Genomic DNA, 26,800 nt, shown 5'->3' with positions numbered 1-26,800 from the left:
TAGTTTTGACGCCCTATGCTCCAGGTAGGAATTGAAGGAACCTCATATAAAAAGTAAGATTCAGCCGATCTACTAACTTTTTGGCCTTCATTGGTATTAGCCACTCATTTACCAAATCGAACGGAAAATATTTAGATTTCTTTTCAGTCTGCTTACTTAGCATTTGGAAGAATTTAGTTTATAAATACAAGACATAAAAAAGCTATGATTTATTCAAACAACTGCTTATCAAAAACTAAGGAAGTGGCAAAAACTTCTCTGCTCTCTATCTCCGGGCTCTACTCACCTGACGAAAAAATGTGCATGTGAAAGCAACAACAAAGTTATCGAACAAGATTCGCCGCTAGCGAGTAAGGTTGTAGAAGCAAAGAAGCAGCAAAGAAGCCTAAGAATCATATATATTGATATCAAACCGCGTAATTATTGAATGCGTATGTATGTATGCATGCATGTGTGTGTGTTTATTTCTGTTTCAAGTATATACAAATTTTGTTTAACTTCGAAATTGGCAAATCACTCTGTGCGAACGCGATTCAACCAGACGCGCCTGAAAGTATGCTACCATTTTTAGTTAGCCGTTTGCCCCGTTAACCCTCTGAGCAAAGTGTTATCATTTGGCTTAAATAAATTACACTACGTCATTTTCGGGACTGCACTCTGCAAATAAAATATAACGAATTTTGAGTATTTTACTATTAATTGTCTCCCCAATGGATAACTTACTTTTTGTTGGCGCCCAACCAACTTCCACACCATCTAAGCGATTTTGCTCCACCAGCCACTCGTACAAAGGCTGATAGTATGTCAGTAAACCATCTATGTTGATTTCTGATGCGTTTGTCATTATTTGCAGAATATCTTTATAGGACTTGGATGAGCCCAGAGACATCGCCTGCCTGCCTCGATTGAAAGAATTTCGGAAAATAATGGGATACAAATTTATTAATTTTCAGCAAAATACTCACATCACTAAGGGCCCGATTTGACGTTGATTTGATAGATCACATAAATCCAGTGGGTAATTGTGATCATCCGGTCTATATTGGCCAGATATTTCACAGAAGTGCTCGTAGAGTTGATATTGCAACACAGTACTCATTATTTGACTGAAATTAGCAGAATGATTCATTTAAAACGTGCCATAGGAAGCGTAATAAATGAGTGGCATAAAAAGTAGCAATAAAATTCACTCTTTTTTTTACTTCTCATCCACGCACCTGGTATATTGATCATCCACTTCCACCAGTAGTTTAGCTGGTGCGTCAAAATCTGCATTACTTCTACTCACTGGTGGTTCCGCGCCTGTAAAATCGCTTGTTAGCTGCCAATAGGCGCAGTTGTCGGAAATTTTTAGACGCCCATCCAGCACATCCACCCTATAACGGTCCAAAACGTAAAATACAGGCAACAAAAAGATGGTACGAAGACCCTGGAATTTAGAGAAAAAACGCAGATACCATTTAAGTTTCACAGATAAGATTTACAAAGTTATGGGCAGCAAACGAGTACTCAGTATTGAATTTGCACCGTCGATTTTTTATATTATTTCACCAAAGCTCTCTCTTTAATTACTTCGATAAGAATTTCAAACCATTTTCCTTATTTCGTTTTACCTGCCAATAAAGTCGATTAATCCTCAATTCTTTAGACACTAAACCACGATCCAAAATCTTCAGCTTCTCCAAATAACGTGGCGAGGAGGCTGCCAACGAGAACATTTTTCCCAAAGCATCACTGAAATGCGGAAAAGGTTCTTCGGCAAAGAGTGTCGGCTGGTGTTCATAAGCGCGATAGTAGTAGACGTCGGTGAGTGCCTCGAACATATTAAAGAAGCGTTCCTCATCCACCAAAGGACAATAGGAGAAATTAACGCGCTGTGTGCCGTAGAACTTCCACGCTTTATGCCAGCAACGCATACTCTCGTCGTCTAAATCGGCCTTTGGACGAACGTTCTGCATCCAAAATGTGCTGAAAGCAAAGCATATTCAACTTGTCTACTATGGAAATGCCTCAAAAACTCACTCTTCGATTTGCGGCATACCCAGCGAGCGAAAGTAGTCCGCGACATTCCAGAAAACACGCTGGGCATTATCCAAACCGCGGCGCAGCAGACCGGCAGTTATGTTTGGCATGCCCACTTCAGGGTAAGGAAATTCTATATACCATTCGGGATCGGCGCGACGATAGGCGTTGCCTATGAAGATCTCAGCTAGATTTTGTGGAAACGGTTTGCCGCGCGGTATCAGCTCTTCGCCATACAGCTTACGCAGTTGTCCGCGCACATGGGCATGAAACTGTTGGAAAAGTGGTTGCAGACGTTGCATGAAACGGTTCAATAAGCTGACAGCCTGTGCGCTATTCTCCTCAAGATCTTTGAACCAAAAGTCTGACGGTGTTGGGAAACCTACAAGGAAATATGTATGAGAATTCTTAAGTTATAGGCAGCGGGAGCAGGTTTTTCTTAATTCAGCTCACCATTCAACTGCGCCGTTTTCCTATACAGCTCCACAAACTTCATAAAATCCTCTTTCGCCGCCATGCCCGTTTTCCGGCGCCATTCCAACCAGTAATACTCGATCTCGGAAACATTGTTACTGTTATGTAAAATATTCTGCACCGCTGGTATCAGGGTCAAATTGCATTGGCGTTGGTCGTGAAAAGCGCAGAGTTTTGTATTTTTATAAATATCGCCCATATTTGTGGTGACAATGTACATCAACTTGAGATCCGTGGACGGCAATGCTTCGTAGCCGGTTTCGGGTATTTGCGCCAATTCGCGTTGTAGCTGGTCATTGCCGATTTTTAGGCGTTTAAACTTGGCATATTTTGGTGCTATACTTTGTATATAATTCATGATTTCGTCACTGGCCAGCTCTGACTGCAGTAGAGCGTATAAATCATTTGGTCCTTTTATCTCCAGCTGCCAATTGGCGAATACCTCGCGGTTGTAGAGTGCAGCTAAATTTTTATTGACATTTGCTAGAAATTTGGCCAGAACAGCAGTGGAATTCTCTGCTGAGATGGTGAGGTGCAGTTGGCACTGGAGCTGGAGAATTGAAGTTTTGGAAAGAAATAAGGAAAAATATGTGAAAATAGCAATACTCGTAAAAGGTGATGTAAGAGCTTTTTTGTTTTTTTTACTGATTTACTTACCAAAAGCGTTACCAGCACTAGGGACCTCATATTGTTAATGATGTGCTTGATGTGTTCCACAAGCCCTTTCGAGATATTTTTTGTCGGTGGAAAAGATGATGCCAAAATGTCGTGGAAGTATCTGAAATGATGTGGGAGGCTAATTTCAGTTTTTAAGAAACATGCAAGGCCTTGAAGTAGTTACTATTAAAATTAGACTAAGAATCCAATTTAAGGACACAATTGTTTTATACAGGATGGTATAAAAGTAGTGGTAGATGGTGGGTCTATCATCGTTCTCTCTCGCTTAAGGTCTCTTCTGGTGCATTTACCAGATGTTCATAAAATATGAATTCCTAAAATCATCTGGCTGAGTAATAAAGAAGAGTTTCAAACAAACAAACCTCCACAGGAGTTCCGACACAACGTCAAGGATCTAACTCGGTGTGTAGTCAATTTATAACTGAGTAAAGTTAAGTATCATAAGGTGAGGTGGAGCCCTCACGAGCGAGTAAAATATATATTTATACTGCATCAAGGGCGCCGTATCAGTGGTGAGAATTTTGTGGTCTGAATGCATTTTTTATTCCTAATGTTTTGAGTCGTTTCTAAGCGGTTTGAGAAAGTATATTCCGATGAAGAATTCTATATTACAGTAATATTTTAAGTTAGAGTTTTATGTTTATCTATATATTTATATATTTATTTATCTATTAATCTAAAAAAATTTAGCCGATTTTCCGCGTATGTACATATGTGACGGTAAACTGAAAAAGTAGCCACCCGATTAAGTCAGATGGTTGAGATATCTTTAAAAATAGAATTTATTGGTCTGATTTACTAGGTAAAGGAGCATCTACCTTAAATGTCCTGTCCTAAATGAATCAACTCATCAACTTTCCACAGAAGTGAACTATCTTGGCTCTCATCTGGAGAAAGTTGCTGCAAAAGCCTCAAGAGCGTTATTTACCTGTAAAAGGCTTTTTTTGAAAAACTTAGGAACTGAATCCCCTACAATTCTAGACCCATGATCACTTACGCTTCCCTTGTATGGAAGCCTTAAGTTATGCAACGAAAGGCGGTAAATGAATTCAACAAATTGTACCGTCTCGTTGTGTTGGTATAAGGAGAGCAATAAAAACATGCCCAACTGACGCATTAGTTGTGCTCTTAGGCATACCGCTGCTTCGCATTTTAATTGGCATAAAAGAGCACCTCCGATCTAAAAAGTGGGGACATGAAAGGGCGCTCAAAGATCTTAGAAGACTTTCGACGTAATCTTAATCTTCATAGAGTCGTTAGACTATCATCTAAACCCATTATCTTCAGCATCTTTTAAGTTCTTGTTAATGAACGGTGTCCGTACGTAGGTCAAACTTGACTCCCAGATATGGTTTTCTGATAGGTCGAAGTTAAAGGATAGTAAAATAAGGATTGGAATCAACAGACCTTAATTCAAAAAATCGATTTCAATGGAATAATCTTCTAGGTAGAAATACATGCCATTGAAATATGTGTGAGAGAATGCCTTAGCAGGAAAATGAGAGGTACTCACATCTACATACTTTCAGATAGCCAGGCGGCTTTGAGAGCCCTTCTACCAAATATAGGGTGGGCATGTAAAATTTGCTTTTTGAATCGGCTATAAAAAAAAACTAATCAATATTATTTCAAACTTTTTTTTTATTTTGAAGATTGAACATTGTCATTTATGAATGAAAGATAATATCGTTCAAATGACTGCCACAACTGGCTTTACAGTAGGCCATTCGATCAACCCAATTTTTAGGCACATTTTAGATTGTTTGGGCTCCAATTTCATGAATGGCAACTTCGATTTCGTGTTTTAAAGCATCAATCGTGTCCGGATGGTTCGCATAGCATTTGTCCTTAATGGCTCCCCACAAAAAATAGTCCAACGGGCTTAAATCACAGCTCCGAGGCGGCCAATTCATATCGGGATTTCGGCTGATTATTCGGTTTTCAAAAACGGTAGCTAAAAGTTCGAGTGTAACTTTGGCAGTGTGACAAGTTGCACCGTCCTGTTGAAACCAGATATCGTCCATGTCATCCTCTTCAATTTTTGGAAACAACTCTTTGAGCATGCTCATTTTCGAAAAAAAATGGCCCGATGATGCCGCCAGACCAAAAACCGCACCAAACAGTGACTCGTTGTGGATGCATTTGCTTCTCTACAGTAACGTGTGGATTTTCTGAGCCCCAAATCCGACAATTTTGCTTATTGACGTAGCCACCGATATGAAAATCAGAAAAGAAGAAGAAGACTCACCACTTTGCAAATAGGTTTTCAATATTTCCCAATTTTGTTCAAGCGTATAGCGTCCCATTTCGTTAATGTCAAACCTTTAAGTAAATTGTGAACACATTTGACATGTCATTTGTGTTACCATTCTCAAAAAAATAGGTGGTTCAAAAAGCAAACGCTATATGGCCCACCCTGTATATATTTAATTGGCGCTTACACACTTTTGGCCAAGCTTCTCCTCTTATTGGTGGCGTGCATTTTGATGCTGTTCCACAAATGGAGGGACCTACAGTTTTAAGCCGGCTCCGAATGGCAGATATATTTTTTATAGGGAGTTTTTTCAAGGCAGCAATACACTCGGAGGTTTGCCATTGCCAAAGCGAGACCGCAGTTAGAAAAATCAATTGGTTTTTCATACACGGAAACTCGAATCTGCGCCCTTCCGAGTGGTACTCACGCACCAACTATTCGGCTACGGCGGCCGCTAAGTACAAAATATCTTTTATAAAAATGTTGAACAAATTAATAGTCAGCTGTCATTATTTTGGTCGTCATAATCCAAAAAAAACTAACCACGACCTCTTCCTTTACGTTGGTACAAAATTCATCGTGGTATTACTTAACATATCTCATGAGGGGAAAATGTGTCTCTATTTTTCCTTGGAGAAGCCTAAAAATTTGGAGGCCGTTTTTCTCGATTTTTTTTCTATTTGGGTTCATGACACTCTTGCAGCAAATAAAAAAAAAATAATATTAATTCTCACCATTTCACACAAATTAGGAATTAATTGAAAATATTGAAACAAAACTTAAAAGCCGGTTCATTATGGGTAAATAAACCTACTTATCTTTAATTCTTTCTCAAATTAATTAAATTAAATGCATATTTCAAATGCAAATCAACTGGCTTTCACAACAACAAAACAACTCACCGATAAATTAAAGTGCAAAAAATAAGCCAAATAAAAAATGTTTGATAAAAAAGTAATTAGCCCAACATTCGTATGTATTTTTGTCGGTGTAATGATTTAACTCCAAGTGTTCGCCGTATGTTGCACTGCAGTTCTACTCGTACGAGTACTACCTGCTTCAACAAGCGCGCACGTAATTGTGATTCATTGCGTTCAAGTCACATTTCACTTTCAACAAAACAACAAAAAATGTTTTTAACTATAATAATATTTACTTTATCTTCACTCCACGTTTTCGTTTGATATTAATTTACTGGTTTAATGCTCAGCTAAACAATAAAATAATATTTTTTTTTTTTTGCTTTTAAATCCGCACTTTCGATGTTTGCCTCGTTTTCTGTAAGCCCTTCAACTACCAAAACGCTAAGCCACCACTGCCACTTCCATCCGTAGGTCTGGTCTTGAACGTCTCAAATTGGCAACTAACCGTCCAGGTGTGCCGGCATGGAGTTGACCATAGTGATTAGCCTTCGCGGTAATAGCTTGAGTGCTTACGCACATTGCAATAATTCATCCGCAACTTGGCTGAATAACTAAACGCGTCTCGGTAGCGACTCAAAATGAGCGCGAAAATATAGCTTTTCACATGCAGCTGCGAAGTGGCTCAGTGGCCACGGAGAGATCAATAATTATAGTTGGTAATAGCAGCCAGAAGCGTTGTTGAGTGGAAAAATTTAACTCAGCTGATATTTCTTAGAATAAAATTATTGATAAAATGCAAACCTACACTTATTTACAGCTTTTTATCGCGAAATTTATAATTTTAATGTTGCCACTCATGAAGAGTAGAAAAGGTGTAACAGGGATTTTATTTTTTCTGAATTTTTCATGGGCTCTGATTAGACTTTCAAAAGCACATCACATAGAAGACATTAATTCCTCCAGTACAAAATATCAGCCGTTGAGTTAAACAGCCGAAATTTTGTAAGCCGACTAATTTTGTGTCGTTGATTTTAAAACTAAAATCCAAAATTTTAAAAAACGTTTAGTTTTATCGTTATTCAACTTCCAAATACCCGAGATGACGAAAAAACTAAGTAATCTTTTCTATATTGGTTACTTCATTGCTTGATTAGCTCTATTAATTTTACTGAAACACATTTCATGGAAAAGAAAAAAGAATTATTTTCACGTTTACCCAGCTTTAATCCATTTGAATAATTTTCAGAATAATGCCATAACCTCAACAAAACAAAAAAAAAAAAACAAAAAGTAACAAATTTCGTTCGGATTTTTTCTGTCTTTGAGCGCAATTGACCAATAAACGGGGTTCTTGGAGCACTATCTTGGAACTGTAAATTATTTTAAATGATTAATTTCGAAAAATATATATGTGAACTATGAAGAATAATAAGAAATTGTATCTCTATTCAATGAAAAAAATTAAATTTTATCGACTTTTATGGTCTTTATAAATTACGCAGACAACAGAAAGAAAATTTAATTAAAGAAACGCGGAAAAGAAAAATGATAGAATTGCGCAAAACAGAAAACAGTTGATCTCTTAACAACAAATACTCTTATGTACGAAAAAAGTAGCATTAAGGACACCAAAAAATGTGTCCAATATATTTGACGTTAATACTAAAAGAGTTACAGTTCAGAAAAAACACGTAGCTATGAGTATGGCTCACATGCCCGAGGTCCTGATGTGAAACAAACAGGTTATGTAAATATTAGGATAGCCCAAACATTTTTTTTTTTTATTTTGGATAATTTTCAGGGTACCTAAAAATACTGGTTGAGTTTTTTTTTATTAAAGACTTAGGAATGGCGCAATTAAGGAAGAGCTTAATTATATCGACCTGCAAACACTTTGTTGCAAGTTTACGGAAAAGTGCTTTTGCACCTTAGGAATTCATTGGTAATTTTCAAAGCGATGAGGGCACGGGTAAATATTAAAAAAATAATGGCCCTTATTATGAGCAACATTCGATCTTCGACTGTAGTCGAAAGTGCTGATCGAACGAATTTTCATTTGGTATTATGGTGCTCATTCGTTGAAGAATAGGACTATTGTGAATTTCGATCGCTCGACGCATTTACAATAGATAATTTTTCTCAGCTGATACAGCAAATCAAAATAAAAGAAAACCCGATTGTGTTGAAATTCTTTGCTAACAACAATTTTAAAAGTTAAAACAAGTATTTTTTGTGAAAATGAGTACAACGGAGTTGTGGTTCGACTATTCATCGGTCGATGAAAGATTAGTGGAACTAGCTAGATGTAGAAAACAGCTGAGGGGCGCATCCAACCCCCTTGAAATGGCTTCCACTGAGTAAGTTTAGTATTTTCAAAATGTGTTGACGTACTTAATATTACAGAAACTTCCTTACAGTTTTTTAAAGAACTTTAGATTATCTAAAGAGGCGTTTATGAACCTACTGTCCAGTACAGAAAACCAGTTGCAGCAGTGCACCCGAGCCAAGAGCTCCTCACTATTCTCCAAAAAAAGCAACACAAATTATTAATGTGTGTGCAGCTTTGCACAACATTTGCTTATTTTATAATGTTCAACTTCCGAATGAAGAGTTATCCGATGAGACCCTCAACGATGATGCTGGAGATATTGAAGTGGAGCCAAATAACGGAGAAGCAGAAAACATAAGAAATGAAATTCTTAGATTATAGAAAAATCTAAAAAGTATTAAATAGAAACCTTTACGCCACAGTTTCTGTTTTATTTTTTTTATAAATTTTCTTTATTAATTGAATTCGCCATTCGAAAAAAATATGTATTTCAGTTCCTCTACGTATTTCAGCCCATACCTGCCAAGGGAAAATAAAAATGTATTTCTATAAACATCATAAAAAAAACCATTATTAACCTTAGCCCATTTTGCTGCCGTTCTAACTGGTGGTCCCAAGCAATTCAGCTCCGTTGTAAATTCCTCCCATTTTTTTGCTGCTTGTACTTTGGTGGAAATCCCTTTTGCGAATTGTGGATTCTCTTCCATTAATGCAACTAGCCTTTCTAGTTGCTGTTTGGTACTCACGACTTTCGACCTGCATAATATTAAGAAATATAGTATATATTTATTATTTGGTTACTATAAAACAATAAATAATCGCAAACAACTTACATTTTAACAAGTTTTCCCACAATACGCTGCACAATCGAAAGCAAAATTGCATTCGACTCTAAATTCAGTATACAACGAAAATTTCGACAGCGTTGCACCGCTCATAATACCAAATTGACATTCGATTTTCGATCTTCGACAACCAACGAATATCGAAGATCGAATGCAACTCATAATAGGGGCCAATGAGTGTCTCTTCTTTTTGGCCACCATTAAACATTTTTTTTTTTACTTTTTTATCCTTATTTTTTTACCATCCTAATGTTCACCTAACCGTGGAAGGGAAAGGATTTTAAATTATTTTAGCAAAATTCATATTCATAATCGAATTTTAATTCGAACTTTTATTCGTCTTCGCATTCGTATTTATATGAGTATTTGTAGTCATATTCGTATTTTCACACGCATTCGTCAAGAACGATAGCAACAATACTGCGCTCATCTGCGAGTGTGTGACGTCCCATTGGTGCAGTAGCGGCGTAACGATCGGCGCCAGCTTATTATTCTTTTCATCGTCTGCATTCATATTCTCAATAATATTCGGGTTTGTATTCGTGTCGTCGTTCTCACTTGCATTCGTATTCGAATGCGTGTTTGTTATCTAATCCTTTTTATCAATCGCGCAACCAAGGGTTAAACACAAAATTTGTTTGACTACCCTGAAAAGAAATTTGACACAAAAATTAATCCGAAAATTGTTGGCCTTAATCAAGTGTATTTAACCTAACATAACCTAACCCAACTTTAACTAAACTAGTTAACCTAACATACGAGCGGTGGAAAGAGTTTTAGAAAAATTTGCGGAAAACAAGCAGAGAATCGGAATCAAGTTCAAAGGGCATCTATTAAAGGTGATACCAGTAGATTTTCTGATTTGTTTTTTTTTTCTTTCGCCGTTTACATTCGGGTTTCCGCACAAATTGAAATGACAAAAGTCCGTTCGTTTTATCATCATATGCTTTTAGCATCAAATTTAAGTCGGCTGTTCAACACAGTTCGTCCTTTACTTTTTCTTTTCTATATTCTTTTGTCCTGACATTCTAAAGTACAAAACGTTGTTGTTGTATTGCACGTTGATGAAGTTATAGTTTATTTATTTTCATGCGACTAACTGCTTTTATTTTTTCCATTGTTATTTGAATTACATTTTTCAGAACTAAACATTTTTTTTTTTTTGTAATTTTTTTCCGAACTTTGAGAGGATTTTGTAGCGGGCGCATATACGGAATCTCCGTAACCAGCAATCCTACTAACAATAAAAGTAACATAAAAAGTATTTTCTCTACTGCACCACTTCCTATGTCAGATATATTCGATAATCTACCTTCATTATCTCATGTGTCCTGCTAGTTAGCAAGATCTCAAATATTTCAGAAGCCTGAAATCCTTATAGTTATTATCATTAGTCTACATAGAAGTCATTCCAAACCGCTTTAGCATATTTCTGTAACTATCTACTGATGTCAAAAAGCGAGCTTTGAACTATCCCAACATGTCCGCTATTCAATTAATGTCATGCGCGAGAAACGGGCCGAGGCGGCATCGAATTTCTGCTGACATTCCCTTACAATCATTGATTGCTCTGGTTTAGATGCTACAGATTGTTTCAGTGCAGCCTTTCGCTAAAGAGAATAAAGAAAATAAGAGGTTAGAAGTCCTTTCATATTTATTTCCAAGACCGGAAGCAGTTATCCAGCGGCTGGTATGACTGCTTAACTTGCAGAGCCCCCGAGTAAAAACCGGCTCTAGGTTTATTCCCATGATCGAGTCATTGCTGTTAGGCCAAAAGTGTTAGTTGGTGTGACTGTTTCTTTTCATATGTAGTCGAAAACTGCATAGGGACAATAGTACAAGGCATGGTGAAAGAATTAGAGAGGATGGCCAAGATCAGACTGTTAACGAACACTCAGCGAATTTGAAATAATCAGCTAATCGGCTGGCGTCACCGGGATCATGAGAGCGGTTTGTTTATGAAAAAAAAATGAGATTGATGATAGATCTAGAAGGGCGCCGACATGTTTTAATACGTGTTAGTATTGATTTTAACTTCCCCCCTTAAAGGGTCCTCAACTTCACCAAAGATCGTGATATTGAGATTCATTTGAGAGCCACTATAAATATAGTGTCATTGATTTTAAAAAGTCACTGAAAGAGATTCGCAAGGCGACAAATTGCATTCTGGACCCAATGTGCCGTGACAAGGCAACAGTAAATCGTGATAGAGCTCAACTTAATGGTATATATGAGACCGCTAGACTGCCTAAGGATACTAGATAAGTGTCTCTATTTCCAATTCGCCCTACTTCTCTTGAATATAAAAGAAATCTAGATCAGAAGACTAGAAGTTCTTCGAAATAGTCAAAGTAGGGATTATATCGCAAGCAAAAAACAAAAACATAATTTATACGATGGTGGAGGAAGAGGAAGTCCTCCTCTGCTTTGGAAAGATCAGGTGGAGAAGGACATGGCTTCACTTGTTGTGTCCAACTGACGCGGGGTAGAACGAAAAACGACTGGCGCGCTTTGTTGAACTCGGCCAAAATCGCGTAAGCGGTTATTGCGCCAATTAAGAAGAAGAATTTATACGATGCCATAATTTTAACCCATTACTTTGGATTATAAGCAGAGGCCATCAGTGTTCATCAAATGTTTGTCCGTTCATACCCAAAATTGAAAAGTACTCTAATTTATGCATTAATTTTTAATACTGAATTTTTTATCGAAAAAAGTTTACAAATTTTTAAGGAATTCAAATTTTTTAATTTAATAGACTTCAAACTCAATGCCAGCATGCAGTTATTCGCTTTGACTCATCAGGGGAACGAGCCGAGCTCACAAAGAAACACATTCTGTAACGAAAGTCAAGGATCAGTTAATCAGAGAAGTTCAAATATCCGAGCTTATGCACTTACTGTCCGACGACGACCAGCCAATGTGTACGTTATTCTTCTTATTCTCTGCTTCCAGCCACTCGCGGAGTGGTTCGAAGTATTCTGCTATAGCTTTGCCGCTCATCGTGCGTTCACCATTGAAGGCCTCCAATGCGTCGGGCCATGGTTTTGAGGCGCCCAAGGAAAGCATGTTTCTAAATGGTATTAAATGTTATTGTGATGGCAACTCTGTCCTAGATCTTCCCTCGAACTTACTTGAAAGCTTGACCCGCTTCAAAACTGCCGTAGATATCACAGTTGTCCAAAGGCAGTTCTGGGTTAGAGGGATCGTACTGACCAGCCTTGATACAAGCAGATTTGTAAAATTGGAATTGAATGATGAACGAAACCAAATATCTATAAAACGAGAATATCCTTTCTTTTAGCAATTTTCTGTAGCCGAACATTTCTGTATCATTTAAAGTTGAACCTGCCTTAGGTACTCCACATCGGCGGACACGTGATATTTAGCTGGTGCATCAAAATCGTTTTCAGTGCGGACGACCGGTGGTTCAATGCCAGAGTACTCCTCACGCAACTTCCAGAAAGCGCAGTTCCATTCCTTTTTGTCCACTTCACCACGGAACAATGCCCACCGGTATTTATCCATGGTGAAGGCGAAGGGCAGGAAAACAATCTTATCCAACGCCTGCAAAGAAATTCTTTATATGCAAAATATCGATCAACCATAAAATTCATGTTTCACACACAGCCAAGAAGAGTTGATTGATGCGCGCCTCTTCGTCGCGTTTATAGTTCTTCAACAGACCAACAAGCTCCAAATGCTTGGGTGTGGACACCGAGAGTGAGAGCACATCTCCAACTGCCTCATGGAAACCAGGATTAGCGCCGTTGCGGTAGAGGAAGGGCAAATGTTGGTATTGCAGGAAGTATTGAATGTGGCCCAATTCGTGGTGTACCGTGAAAAATTGGTCCATCGTCACACGCGTACATTGCTTGATGCGCACATCATCCACCACAAAGAAGTCCCAGGCGCTGGCATGGCAAATCAAGTCGCGACCATCGTCTGGCTTCACCAAAATACTCTTATCCCAGAAATCTCTGCAGTGTTTTGAAAGGTGAAGTGGCATCCAGTAAAAAATAGAAAGCCAGTAACTTACTGTGGCAACTTGGTTAAGTTCATCGACTGGAAGAAATCATCACCCAACTGGAACATCTTCAACGGCGTGTAGCCTTGTGCAACCATCTCATTGGTCACATCAATAAGCGGTTTCTCGGGAAAGGGTGCGATAATATCAGCAACGCTCGACCACTGTTGAGCCCACATATTGCCAAGCAGATGCATTGGGATGGGCCCCTTCTCAGATACAATTTCATCGCCATAGAATTGACGCAGACGATAGCGCACATAACCATGCACTTGTTGATAGAGTGGACGCAATTCGTCGAAAATGTCCTCAAGTTGCTTCTCAATGGTGTCGTCTTCGTACTCATCCAGCCACAATTCAGCGCCAGAGGTGAAATCTGTCGGATTAAAGAAAATTAGCAAATAGAAAAAATTCCATCAAACGCAATCCCAACTACACTCACTATTCAACTTGGCTGCCTTGGTATTCAGTTTCACATATTTTTCAAAGGAAGGGCGCACAGCGGTTCCGGCCTTTGCGTAAAATTCACGCCAATAGTATTTCAACTCCTCGGGATCGCGACTGCTTGAAATGATGTCTTCAACTTCCGGATCAAGCGAGAGATCGCATTTGGTGGCATTATTGAAATCACAAACACGAACTTTGGCGAAATTCGACTCCATGGTAGACATCACGTCCAAGTATTCCGCATAATCAGACTCGCTGAGCGCTGAGTAGCCCAATTTCGAGAGCATTCTGAATTGGCGGCGCAAATCTTCCGACCTAAATGTCTGCCAATTGAATTTTTGTATATCAAGTGCAACTTGCTTCTGGAATTTGGCCACCTCGGCGGAGATTTCGTTCTTCTTGCGCTCATTCTCTGCATTAATGTTGGAGGCGTATGCCCAGGAGGCTTCTGTCTCGAGGTTTGTGCGACGTGCTATCTCTTTGTTGAGGTTCGTAAGGTATTCAGCGGCGCTAATCTCATCTGTTGGATTTGCCTGGACGCTGTGCAACTGAGGATGCGGTGAAAATTAATTTAAAAAATGTTAATAGAACATTTTTTTTTTTTTACTCACCGCCAATGTGGCCAAAAGCGCTACGATAATAAGTTTCATGTTGAGTAAATTATATTTTTGAATTTCAATTTTGAGCTGAAAATTTTGGAAAGAGAAAAAATAAGGCGATTAGTTCGATGCGAAAAATTATGTAATAAAATTTTTTTTGAAAATTACTTAGAAATGAACAACAGATTGTGGAATGGCACACGACCGTAAGGTGTATACGGCATATGCGTCACAAAAATTATAATTCAAACTAGGTTTTCAACAAAAACAAAAAAATTATTTTGATATTTATATATGTACTTATGTAGGTAAGGCATTTAAGGTTGATGCGGACTTACGATCTGAATAAAAATTAATTATGGCTTGAAAAATTTAATATAGAACCTTTCTTTTTCATAAAACATTCCTGTGAAAGATAAGTTCAGTTTATTGCATAAACAAGCTTTTGAAATATTTTAAAAATAATATACATACACACAATATACATGCACACTAGGCCGGGTCGATTTGTGGGGAGGCAAAAAAATCGCCCATTGCTCTGTGAAAATCATATTCTAGGGATCAAAATAAGAAACTTTGCCGAAGGAACCATACCTCTAAAACGAATTCTGATGTCCCCGAATTTGGGTAGAACTTTTTAGTTTCTTTTCTCATGTAAAGGCCAAAAATGGTGATATTTTGAAATTATTGTATGGGGAACCCCTCAGGGGAGTTCCAGGGGGTGTGCCACTGGCATGGGTGGATCGGCCGTCCAAAGTTAGTGGGGGTCGGTCTTACATTTGGACTCGATTGAAGCACTCTAAATGAGTCAAAGTGGGATTTTTCGTTCGACACAAATTGGGGGACATCAGAATTCGTTTTAGAGGTATGGTTCCTTCGGCAAAGTTTCTTATTTTGATCCCTAGTATTTGATTTTCACGGAGCAATGAGCGATTTTTAAATCGACCCGCCCTAATGCACACTTTATTTATGGAACGTTCCAAGTCAAACAAGCATCTGGCCAACTTTAAGATATTCAGATTGTAGGCGCCATCGACATGCAAAAGTTCTCAGTCAAAAGCTTGTAAGTAGTAAGTGTGAAAATCTGAGTAGATATTTTGGTGCCAAGGAGCCAAGGTGGTCGCTTCTTAACACATCAGTGCCAAAGACATCAAGCCTGATTCGAGCGAAGGCGAGGCAGACGCACAGAAAGTGGTCCGCCGTCTCATCCTCCTCTCCACATGCTGGGCAAAGTGCACTGTCTGAGATGTCCACCTTTCCCATGTGCTTTACTTACCCATAGAAAGTGGTCCGTCGTCAGTCCAACCAGCCTCCTAAAGTCCCCTCTGCTTAGTGACAGGAGGAACTGCGACAGTCGGTCGGACATAACAGGTAACATCAGTTTTGTCCATCTGCAGCCTCTCTCCGCCTGCCAAGCTCGCTTATGGGTTAGAGTAACCCGTTTGCTAACCGTGGCTTTGATGGCTGCAGAGGGGAGTGGCAAACCAGGCTCTGGGTCAAAAAAGTTGGCCTCAGAGCTCAGTTTGGCTAAAGAGTCAGAGATCTCGTTTCCTGCGATTCCCACGTGTCCCAGGACCCATGTTAGCATCAGGCTATTATGTCTACCGACATAGTTCAGCCTGGATTTACAGGACTCGACTACCCTTGAAGTGGTTGGCGGGCTGTCTAAGGCCATGAGCGCAGCTTGGCTGTCGCTGCAGACACATATAGACAGACATCTGCCTCTCCATCTGTTTTCCACAACAAAGTTCATCGCTTCTTGAACTGCATACACCTCCGCTTCAAACATAGATGCATGCATTTCAAGAGCAAAGTGCAGTTTTTTACTGCTGGATTCCACGAAGACCCCAGAGCCGGAGCCGTGCTCGGTCCTGGAGTCATTCGTGAAAACGGTGTTTGCCGGGCTCATTTTCTGAGTTTGACCACAGTTGAGCCTCTGGCAGCACCACACCTTATCTGTTGTCAAGCAGGACTCTGGAAGGCACGGAGTCAAGGGGCATGGCAAGGACCGTTGGATCGAAGTCCATGCCTACTATGTTGTCCAGTGCCGTACAGGGGCCGTACCAATTCCCATTGTGCTTCAGCCTGCAGATGGCCTTCAAGGCCTCTCCTTGGATGAAAACATCAAGTGATGGTAGACTAATCAGAGCAATGTGGAAGTATCAGTGAAAAATAGTTTGCAATTAGTCAATTTAAAGTGAGTTGAATTTCCTACTCGATAATGTACTTACATAGATAAATACATACATAGAAACTACATATCCATATATACATACATATGTACATACACGGCTGTGTTTACCGATGGAAAAATATTGCTTGGCAATTGATTTTTGAATTGAGATTCTCTCGAATAACAATCGCCGGTACATGTTATGAATTTAAATTGTATCACCAAAATAAACACAAGCAAACCAAAAATGAAATAAAAAAATCAAATTTGCATAACCACAAAGTCAGCCTCTAAAAGCACAAAACAAATTAAAATCACGCGAAATTAAATATAGAAGCACCAAGCAACACAAAAACACAAAATAAATATTAATCAGGTTTCTCTTTTTATTATTCTTTATTATTATTTTTTTTTTTGCTGCGTTTGTGCAGGTTTTATGCATTTCCACACACACACACCCACATGCATGGGTTTGTATATTACGGAGTTCAATGACGTTATAGGCATTTTTCTTTTTTTTCGAATAATAAACGGCAAAATTAGGTTTTGAAACACCCCAACAAAAACACAAATAAAAAGAAAACAAAAAATAAAAGATGCGCTCAGACAACTTGAACAGATTAAATTTCTGTTTCCATGGCGCATTCGTAATTCATTTGGGCAGCTTCCCTTTTGTTCTTGGCCCTTGGCTTTTATTTGTGTGACGGGTATTTGTTGTGAAGATTTTACTTTATTTTATAGCGAAGACTATATTCATTTATTTCTTCCACTTTTCAGCAATAAGAAAAAGTGCCGCCAAGTAACAGCAGGCCGGCTAATGGGGTCCTGATTTTAACGTATGCAGATCATTGTCAACGACATTAAATCGCATAAGCGAGTTGTCCAATCGAACGAACCAATTTGTGAGTTTACACGATTACCCAACTTTTCCTTCAATTAATCCATTATTTGGTGAGCTGTGCAACATGTGACGCTATTTTGACGAAACCGCATTTTACTGATGTCAAGTCCACCGAATTCTAGTCATCATAATTCGTTTTCCAATATTTCATAAAGCGAGCTCCATTGATTGTAACATAGCAATAATTTTTAACGAAGAAAAATTGCGTTCGATTCACATATTCGGCACCTGATCCACAATTTTTTTTGCTTAAATTTTTTCTAAAATTGAAGCAGATTTTTCGTTGACATTTGTATCAAAAAAATTGTCTTTAAACTTTTTCACAGCTCAATCGGGGGTTAACGTCCAATCCTCCCTTTCATATCCTATCGGGCAAGTCTCAACGCTAGAAACTCTTCTGGATAGTTTGATCTCGCAAGCATGTAGACCAAGGTCTAACGCAAAAACATACCAAGAGATTCTCAATTCTTACGAAACGTGCGAACTCGATTGACTTGGGGCATTTTGAACTAAGGCACTTACGACTCCGACTCGATACTTCAAAAAGTAAATCATCTCACTGTCACAGGAGCTTTCAATAACGAATATATAGAATCAAATTTACCACTGCGCCTATAGCCTACAGCACGCACAGCCAAAAGCAGCTTAAAGTTGAGATCATCAGCTCAGAAGTTCGGTGGTAATTTTTCATAATAAAAAAATAAATAAAAAATGTAGAATAAACCTTTCCATAACATTTTGGCATTGCTTGATCATAAAATAATTTAACTATGCTTTTTTAATTCAATACAAAATTGTTACGTCTTTATTGAGAACCCCATCACAATACAAAAATAATATAGGAAAAAAAACTTTTCGAGATTTGTTGAAATTAGGTCATTTCTGTATTCATAAAAAAGTTTACAATTCGCATTTGCTTTGCCCATTTCTATTCGTAATATAATTAATTCTGCTGGTTTCCAGATAACGGTCTGCTTTGCATACTGATTAACAAAAAATTACCTTCATTTTGCCCTATAATAATACATACATACATATATACATACTTTTGTCATAAAACCCATCATCAGCGTATTAAATTTTTCTATTGAATATCAAGATTTGTAGACTTAAAAGCAAAAACTGCTAAAGACAACCTATTTAATAATAGTCGACAGGCACAAATACGTGCAAGTATCAGCAAATAGGCGTGAGTCCCCGTTTTGGAGCCTTTAAGTATTTATATAATAGTTTTCAAGTACTTTTAGTTGCCATACAAAAATTTGTTTATATATAAAAAATTACCCCTCTCTAATTATTATATCCCTCCCACTTTTCTTTAGAAAACTAATTAATTTAATTAAATATGGAAACAAAATTCTCAGATCGCCTTCCTACTAGTTATGGTCATATATATGTATGTACGAGTATACACCTGTGCTCACAATAATAGCAACGCGACATATTACAAAGTTTGTACCACTTTTTATTTTTTACTTAATTTTTTTTTTTATAAAAATACATAACTGCAAGTTTCAACCATTGTAAAAAATCTTAAAACATTTAACAAATTGCCAACCAGGCTAACCTAACAAATTTCCATCAAAATTTCAAACTTTTTAATCAGAATTTTTAGAAAAATGTCAGTGCGCTAAGACTATTATTCTTTTGGCTCAGCAGAGATACTAAATGTTTGGCATTGAAAGTTGCCAACAATTGCCGGCCGATTCTGCAGGTGGGTTCGTTACGCCATCTCGCGCTTGCGGTTCTTATTAATTTCTCAAAAATAAGTGCTTGTCTGTAGAGTAGAGAGTGGCATGAACAATAACGGTAGCAACGGTGGAACCTCTAGGTACAGCTGGTGTATTGCTAGTCGGATAGTGACAAAAGAATCGATAAGGTTTTCCTTGTCTTCCTTTGAGAACTTTAAGTCCCCTGGACCTGACGGAGTATATCCAGCAATGCTTAGAAAAGGAGGATCTGGATCTTCACAGCCTATCTTGCATTTGGTTATATACCATCCCAATGGCGACGCGGAAGTGTAGTATTTATACCGAAACCAGGAAAAGATGACTATTCCCTAGCAAAAAATTTTAGACCAATCAGTTTGACATCGTTCATGTTGCAAAGTCTGGAACGAGTGGTGGAGAAACATATTCGAGTGGGGGTATTGCCGAGAAGTCCACTTAGTAGAAATCAACACGCTTACCATAGTGGAAAATCATGTGAACCAGCCTTACACGATCTTGCTAGCAAGATTGAAGCCGAGGTGGAAGATGACGAATACACAATGGGCGTGTTCGTGGGCATTGAGGGGGCTTTTAATAATGCCACTTTCGGCTCAATATGTTCTTCTGCCGAACGACACGGAGTTAATCAAACCATTGTAAAATGGATATATTCCATGCTCTCTGAAAGGCTGTTAACCGCTGGTGGGAGCATTGACGAACTAATCACAGTCAGGGCCAAGCAAGGATGTCCCCAAGGGGATGTTCTTTCTCCGCTGCTGTGGTGCTTCGTCATAGACTCTCTACTAGCGGAGATGCAGGAACCCGGTTTTCACGTCCAAGCATATACGGACGATGTCAGTGCGCTAACATCGGATAAATCCTTAAGGAGGTTTTACACGAAAGTGCAGAGAGTCCTTGACAAAATCGATGATTGGTGCATGAGACAAGGTCTTTCCGTTAATCCAAACAAAACAACAATAGTCTTGTTTACGAGAAAACGGAAATTGGATGGACTCAGTCTTCCAACACTGAAAGGTGTGACACTTGGTCTTTCCAACGAAGTTAAATATCTAGGAGTAATCTTGGATAAAAAGCTGACCTGGGAGACACACGTTTCACTGAAGGTGAATCGTGCATTGAAGATTTTTCAGCAATGCCGTAGAGCCTTTGGCAAAACTTGGGGTCTGAAACCTGCTGTGGTCCTATGGATATACACGGCACTTATCAGACCAATCATCACTTACGCTTCTGTGGTCTGGTGGCGACGGAGCATGGTTAAGTCCACAATCCGGGAACTATACAGGCTGCAAAGAAGTGTATGTTTATGCATCACGGGTGCCATGAGTACAACCTCTGGTGATGCCCTAAATGCTATGCTTAATTTGCTCCCCCTGGATCTTAAGATACAACAGGAAGCAATAAAAGCAATGTGTAGACTCCATAAATATGGTTTCTGGCACTAAGATGGAACTACGGGACACAGAGAAATCTTTAAGTTGCTGTCGGAGCAGTATCCACTGTTTTTGGCACCTAAAGATGACCTGATACCCACAGTTTCATTCGGAAGGAAATTTGATGTCAGATTTCCATTGCGTGAGCAATGGAGCAATCCAGAATGCGTGCAGGGAGGTTTGACGGATATTTTCTTTACCGATGGGTCCAAGACTGAAATAGGGTCTGGAGCCGGATGGTACTTAAACGATAGTTATAAGTATCACTATGCTATGGGGGGAATGGCAACTGTTTTTCAAACAGAAGTTTTTGCCATCCTAAAAGTAGCCGAATGGATAATCGAGAGGAGATGGAGCGGGAAACAGATTGGAGTCTTCAGTGACAGTCAGGCTGCATTGAAGGCCCTATAGAACGCGAAGCAAACCTCGAAGATTGTTCAAGAATGTAAGAAGAAGCTTAATTCTGTCGCAAGACAAAACAGGCTTGTACTTATATGGGTTCCAGGACACTCCGGTGTTCAAGGAAACGAAATTGCCGACGAATTGGCCAACCGTGGATCAGCGGTGCCCCCACAGGGGCCAGAGCCAATAATCGGAATCAGTCCCGCAGGAATCAAGAATTGGATCAACGACTATGTAGGCAATCTACATAAAGAGCGATGGTCCGGTCTAGAACGCTGCAGAACTGCAAAGTGTTTTGTGACAAGTCCGAACAGAAAACTGTCAAACTTTCTACTAGAATTGGGAAGGAAAGACGTTCGGTTGATGGTCGGTATTGTTACAGGACACAACCCATGGGTTGCATATGACCACCATTGGAATCATTGACGACCCAATGTGCCTGTCGTGCTTGGATGAGACGGATAGCACTGAGCACTTTCTCTCTGAGTGTCCTGCCTTTCCTAGAGCACGGCTACGAGTTTTGGGTTCCGGTGTCATGAGAATAAGTAATATTCGTTCTCTAAATCTGGAGGATATTTACAGATTTGCCTAAGAATCTGGAAAATTCTCACAGGGCTAACTGCCTTTATCTCTGTCTCTATTCTTTCCTATCTCTTTCTCTGATACTTTTCTCCTTCCCTCCTTGACTATCTACCCCCTCTCCAAAGCTTTAAATACAATGGGCTTTTTAGCCTGAGTGTTTTAAGAGCCACCAAATCTCCTGGTGCTCCTTGGCTCGACCTTTTCAAATTTCAATTTCAAAAGGCTATATCTACGTCGTTGTCTATGTGCTCGTTGGTAAGTTTAGTGCCGAGTCTCGCTAGTCCGGCGGCCCTACAATTCCCTCGATGTTGCAATCGCGAAGAGCTCATGATATATTCGGTAGAAATGACTCAGCTGTCTCGTAAAGAGATGTGTGGCATTTGAATACTACTTTGAAGGCTGTCGACTGCTTTGCGAGGGATTTTATCGCCTCCTGCTTGTCAGTGAAATTGTAGATATGATCTCTAGGCATCGCATCACACTATGCCAATGTCACGGCCATAATTATTATCATGAAAAATATTATCATAAAAATCATCTGCTTTTCGGAGATGGCAAAAATCTGTAGGATACTGCACAAGGCCCAAGTATTGCATCAGCTTCGAATTGGAATTATAAGTAGAACCTGCTTTCTTAAAACTTAGGAAAACCTTGTTTACTGCACTATCAGATTTCATATTTGAAACACACTGCATCGATTTTGAATTTTATTTGCGATGAATTTTTATTTACGACTGATTTTTATTGCTTTCACTGCTTGCTTTCACAAAACGTGTTTGCTTACACACACCTATACACACCTACATATGTGCATATAATATCAATGTATATTTTCCACAATATGAAATGCCTTACAATAAAAGTTCGGAATTCCGAAACTTGATGCAGTCGCCTCCGAACGACAGATGGTTTTTTGTAACGAGCTTTTTCATCGCAGAAATACTTAGCCTTGCCATAAATTTTGTGACAAATTTTCTAATGCATATGACGAGAACAAATTGGCAGAAAAATGTTCCGTTACTTTTGTTTTTGTTCGTATGCATTGTCTTCTCGAAAATTGCGCTCAGTTTCGTGGCTAATTTCGCTTGTTAGCAATGGAGTGGGGAGCTCAGAAAAATCGCATTGTAGTGATTACATTACTTAAGTGTGATAAAAGTGCAAGCGAGATCTACGAATTGGTTTAAAAACTTAATATTTCGAAAACGTTTGTTTACCGCACAATCAGTAATTTTTCTCAAACGTCTGAAGACAGACAGAAAACGAAGTGGTCCTCCTCGCGTGGTTCGAATCAGTGCAGCCGTAAAAGCCGTTCGAGAAAGAATTCGCAGAAATTCCATAGAAAGCAGGCCAGATCCATGTCAAGATTAATTAGAGATGATCTCCACATGAAAGCCTTCCGTCGCCCTTTAAAAAAAATAGACTCGGCAGATGCAATCAGCTTCTTCGGTGGCACACGGTCAACGGCCATGGAAATATTATTTGCACAGATAAGAAAATGTTCACTTTTGAAGAAGTTTTTAATAAGCAAAACGACAAAATCTGGACAACACAAAGAGTTCAGCATGGCCATCATCCAGCCTACGTAATGGTTTGGTGGGAAGTGTCTTGTAAAGACGTTACATCTCTTCATTTCTGCAAAAAAATGGGTTAAGACTGGCGCAAAAGTGTACGATGAGAATGTCTTAGAAGAAGATTCCGCTACAGATCATAAGACAAAAACCACCTACCAGTGGCTGAAAAACAATATTCCTGGGTTCATAGCCGTAGAAGATGGGCCGTCTGGAAGCCTAGATCTGAATCTGACTACAGTTTGTGGTCACAATTGGAGCACATGGCCTGTGGAAGACCTCACAGAAATTTGAAGAGAACCAAACAATCTTTGGTTCGAGCAGCGACGTCAATATCCATGGAAACCATGCGCACTGCAATAGCTGAATGGCGTAATCCTTTGAATGCTTGTGCAAAAGCAAATGGGGAACATTTCGAATAAAAATTTAAGTATTTTTTTTTATATTCACATGAATAAATAAAACTTCTTCTTCTTCTTAATTGACTGTTGGACACAACAAGTGAAACCAAGTCCTTCTCCACCTGATCTTTCCAACGCAAAGGAGCCCTTCCTTTTCCTTTGCTACCACCAGCTGGTCCGCATCGAATACTTTCAGAGCCGGAGCGTCGTAAAGCTCATACAGCTCATCGTTCCGTCGCCTGCAATATTTCCCGTTGCCAACGTGTAAAGGTCAAAAAATCTTACGCAGAATCTTTTTCTCAAACACTACAAGCGTCGCTTCATCGGATGTTGTCATCGTTCGCTTCTGCGCCATACGTTAAGACGCGCATGATGAGAGCCTCGTAGAGTGTTAGTTTTGTTCGTCGAGAGAAGACTTTACTGCTCAGTTTCCTACTTAGTCCAAAGTAGCACTTGTTGGCCCTCATCGTAGTTGGTCTCCTTGCCGCGGGGATGGGGCTTAAATGAAGGCTAAACTCCTTTTAGGAATTTAACCTATCATGAACTAAGAGGGAAGCTCTGTATGGGGATTGGTCGAACACCCTTACACGATACTGCGTGTGCGATGCTCGTCCAACCACCTATACGGAGAGTACCGTACCAACACATTCCCAAGTCAAGGTGTACTTGGAATCGTGCCGAGGACTGAATGGTGCAGGGAATTAAAACATGTGCATCGCGAACGGAGTTTCCCTCTCGAATACCTGGCCGCCTTCGAGAGTAACTGTGGCCTTACCGCGGTAAGGGGCGCTGCCGCGGGGGACCCCATTACTTCCCCTAAATACTCGTGGGTTGTGGAGCTTGACGTAGTCAGGCGAAGCAACCGTAAGAAACAGATGATATGAACACACAAAAAAACGAACAAAACAAAAAATTTGTGCCGCGCTGCGACACAATACCATCCTCCGAGGAGGATACCCTGCTGGCCTCAAGTCAAGAAACGGCTGAGTCAGCAAAGAGTAAGGGAAGTACCAGCCATAGCACACCCCTACTAAACAAGCAACAACAACAACAAAAAGTTCTACCACAAACCTCGAAAAAGGCGGCGGACGGCACTCAGAGAGAGAGTCAGGTTGCTAGAAAACACAAATCCGAGGGTGCCCTCATGAAGTCTCGCTACACGAAGGCGAGGTTCATTCTAAGCAAGATTGCCAAAAATGAACTCGCTGGAGCGACTGACGAGCGCGACGCGGCCGACAAACTGAAATACCAGCAGGTGGTTAAGGAGTACGAAGACTTCTTATCCAACAAACCCAAGGAGGACAACAAAAAAAAAGGCGATGCGATGAAAAGGAACAGGTCACAGGACGTGATCGACCAGGCACCGAAGAGACCTAAGGTGTCCAGCAGCATCGAAGAAACAAAGCAACGACCGTTCAGTGAGGTGGTTAAGGATAACCTCCTATATGCACTGATCGACGAGACCACAAACAGCGGCAAAGTGGTCCTGCAGAAGTGGAGGCAAGTGGAGGCCAAACTGTCCAAGCTCGTGTTAGACAAGCATGTGGTTGGAGCACAGGGCGGAACTCTCCCTTCCTTCGATTCTGCAGGAGTACTTCGCGGCTGTAGGGTTATCAAGTGCGACGACGACTGGTCAAGGGTTGTCCTAGAAAGGTGTGTTGCTGAGATCAGCAGCACACTGGAAGGCTTAAAACTTAAGCTTATTCCGGCCAAGGACATCCCCTGCCCTCCTCGCGCTCGCATTTGGCTGCCGGTGATGGACTTGAGCGGTGCAGAAGTGCTGAAGTACCTGAAGTCACACAACCCTGCGGTGCCGATGGACGACTGGGCAATCGTGAAGGCAGAAAAACCGCAAAAGAGCAGCATGTCATTCGTTCTGCAGATTAACGATGAGTGCCTGCCAATACTAAAACAGCACGACAACAAAATGCGGTTTGGTCTAAGAAAGGCCAAACTAAAAATTTTCAAAGCAGACAGCAATGAAAATGAGGAAGACCCAGATGAGGCAGACAACAATATACAGCTAGAAAGACTAGAAAAGCTCGATCTAGCTGAAGACAACAATAAATCCGATGCCTAGAGCCATACAGGTGAATCTGCAGCACTCGAAATGTGCTACAGAGAACTTGGATGTCTTCCTCAGGGAAGGGGACATCGACATCGGTTTCATACAGGAGCCCTGGGTCAGAGACAACGAGATTAAGGGATTCCAAGACAACAAGAGCATCAACATATTCTACAACAAAGCAGACGGTAAGCCACGGTCATGCATAATCACTAAAAAACACTTAAAAGCTTTTCTGTGTTCTAATTTTAGTACTCCCGATTTTACGGTGGTGAAAGTGGAGCTACAGAAATCGGCGATATACCTGGCATCGGTGTATATGCCACATGAGAAACCGGCGCCGCCAGATGAAGTGGCTCGTTTCCTGTCAACATTGAACAGCACGGACAAACTACTGATGGGCTGCGACGCAAACGCAAGAAACGAGCTTTGGGGCAGTTCAGAGACGAATGAAAGAGGTGAGTCACTTTTCGAATTCCTATTAAACACCAACCTAGACATATGTAATGTAGGGACCACCCCAACCTTCACTTTTCCGAGCTCGGCAAATTTTCCAGGCTGGGAAGAAGTCTTAGACATTACCCTATGCACAAATAATAATTCCCAAATAGTCACAAATTGGAGGGTATCCGACAAGAGATCCTTTTCAGACCATAACTGGATCCTCTTCGATATTAATCTTAAGCTTGAGAAACCCCTCCCATATAGAAATCCCAGAAGAACAAACTGGCATACATTCCGTAGAGTGACCCAGTCTAAACTTCAAAACTTAAATAGAACCATAACGTCAAGGGAAGACCTAGATGAGAAAGTAAGAGCTTTCGAAACTTCCCTGACGAAAGGACTTGAAGCCTCATGTCCCGCCACATATGGCAAAACAACCTATCCTACCTGGTGGAATGAAGATCTAAGTAAACTCAGGAAAATGACAAGAGAAATCTTCAATATCTGCTACAAACACAAATACTTCAAACCCTACAAAGACTGCCTTAGGGAATACAAGAAAGCAA

At 39.9% G+C, this 26,800-nt stretch overlaps 2 protein-coding genes across 5 annotated transcripts in view; both read right to left on the bottom strand.

Annotated features, from left to right (window-relative positions):
* Window positions 1-440: 440 nt before the first annotated feature.
* LOC129248407 (angiotensin-converting enzyme) lies at window positions 441-7,283 on the bottom strand. Of its 4 annotated transcripts, none has more exons than XM_054887944.1 (9): window positions 6,331-7,283; window positions 3,154-3,274; window positions 2,476-3,046; window positions 2,023-2,404; window positions 1,614-1,968; window positions 1,218-1,429; window positions 966-1,106; window positions 724-896; window positions 441-657 (listed from the first exon to the last, which is right to left on the bottom strand). In XM_054887944.1, exons 2-9 carry the CDS (start codon window positions 3,181-3,183, stop codon window positions 629-631), a joined length of 1,893 nt encoding a protein of 630 aa, XP_054743919.1. In that variant the 5' UTR covers window positions 3,184-3,274; window positions 6,331-7,283; the 3' UTR covers window positions 441-628. The 4 variants fall into 4 exon arrangements, with proteins under 4 accessions (XP_054743919.1, XP_054743922.1, XP_054743920.1 ...); XM_054887947.1 differs by having other exon boundaries at window positions 3,154-3,292; window positions 6,585-7,283; XM_054887945.1 differs by having other exon boundaries at window positions 6,585-7,283.
* A 4,856-nt stretch (window positions 7,284-12,139) lies between these two features.
* The window catches only part of LOC129247260 (angiotensin-converting enzyme), a 30,826-nt gene continuing 16,165 nt past the window's right edge, over window positions 12,140-26,800 (bottom strand). Inside the window, exons 7-14 of the mRNA XM_054886312.1 lie at window positions 14,551-14,625; window positions 13,935-14,487; window positions 13,505-13,868; window positions 13,094-13,445; window positions 12,818-13,032; window positions 12,600-12,740; window positions 12,366-12,538; window positions 12,140-12,302 (exon numbers count right to left, since the gene is read on the bottom strand). Coding sequence (XP_054742287.1) covers window positions 12,286-12,302; window positions 12,366-12,538; window positions 12,600-12,740; window positions 12,818-13,032; window positions 13,094-13,445; window positions 13,505-13,868; window positions 13,935-14,487; window positions 14,551-14,625 — 1,890 coding nt within the window. The 3' untranslated portion in view covers window positions 12,140-12,285. The remainder of the gene's footprint in view (window positions 12,303-12,365; window positions 12,539-12,599; window positions 12,741-12,817; window positions 13,033-13,093; window positions 13,446-13,504; window positions 13,869-13,934; window positions 14,488-14,550; window positions 14,626-26,800) is intronic.

This window comes from Anastrepha obliqua, chromosome 5 (assembly GCF_027943255.1).
Source record: "Anastrepha obliqua isolate idAnaObli1 chromosome 5, idAnaObli1_1.0, whole genome shotgun sequence".
In the NCBI taxonomy this organism is placed as follows: Eukaryota; Metazoa; Arthropoda; class Insecta; order Diptera; family Tephritidae; genus Anastrepha; species Anastrepha obliqua.
Note: the sequence above shows the minus strand (reverse complement) of the source record. Positions and strands in the feature narration are given on the sequence as shown.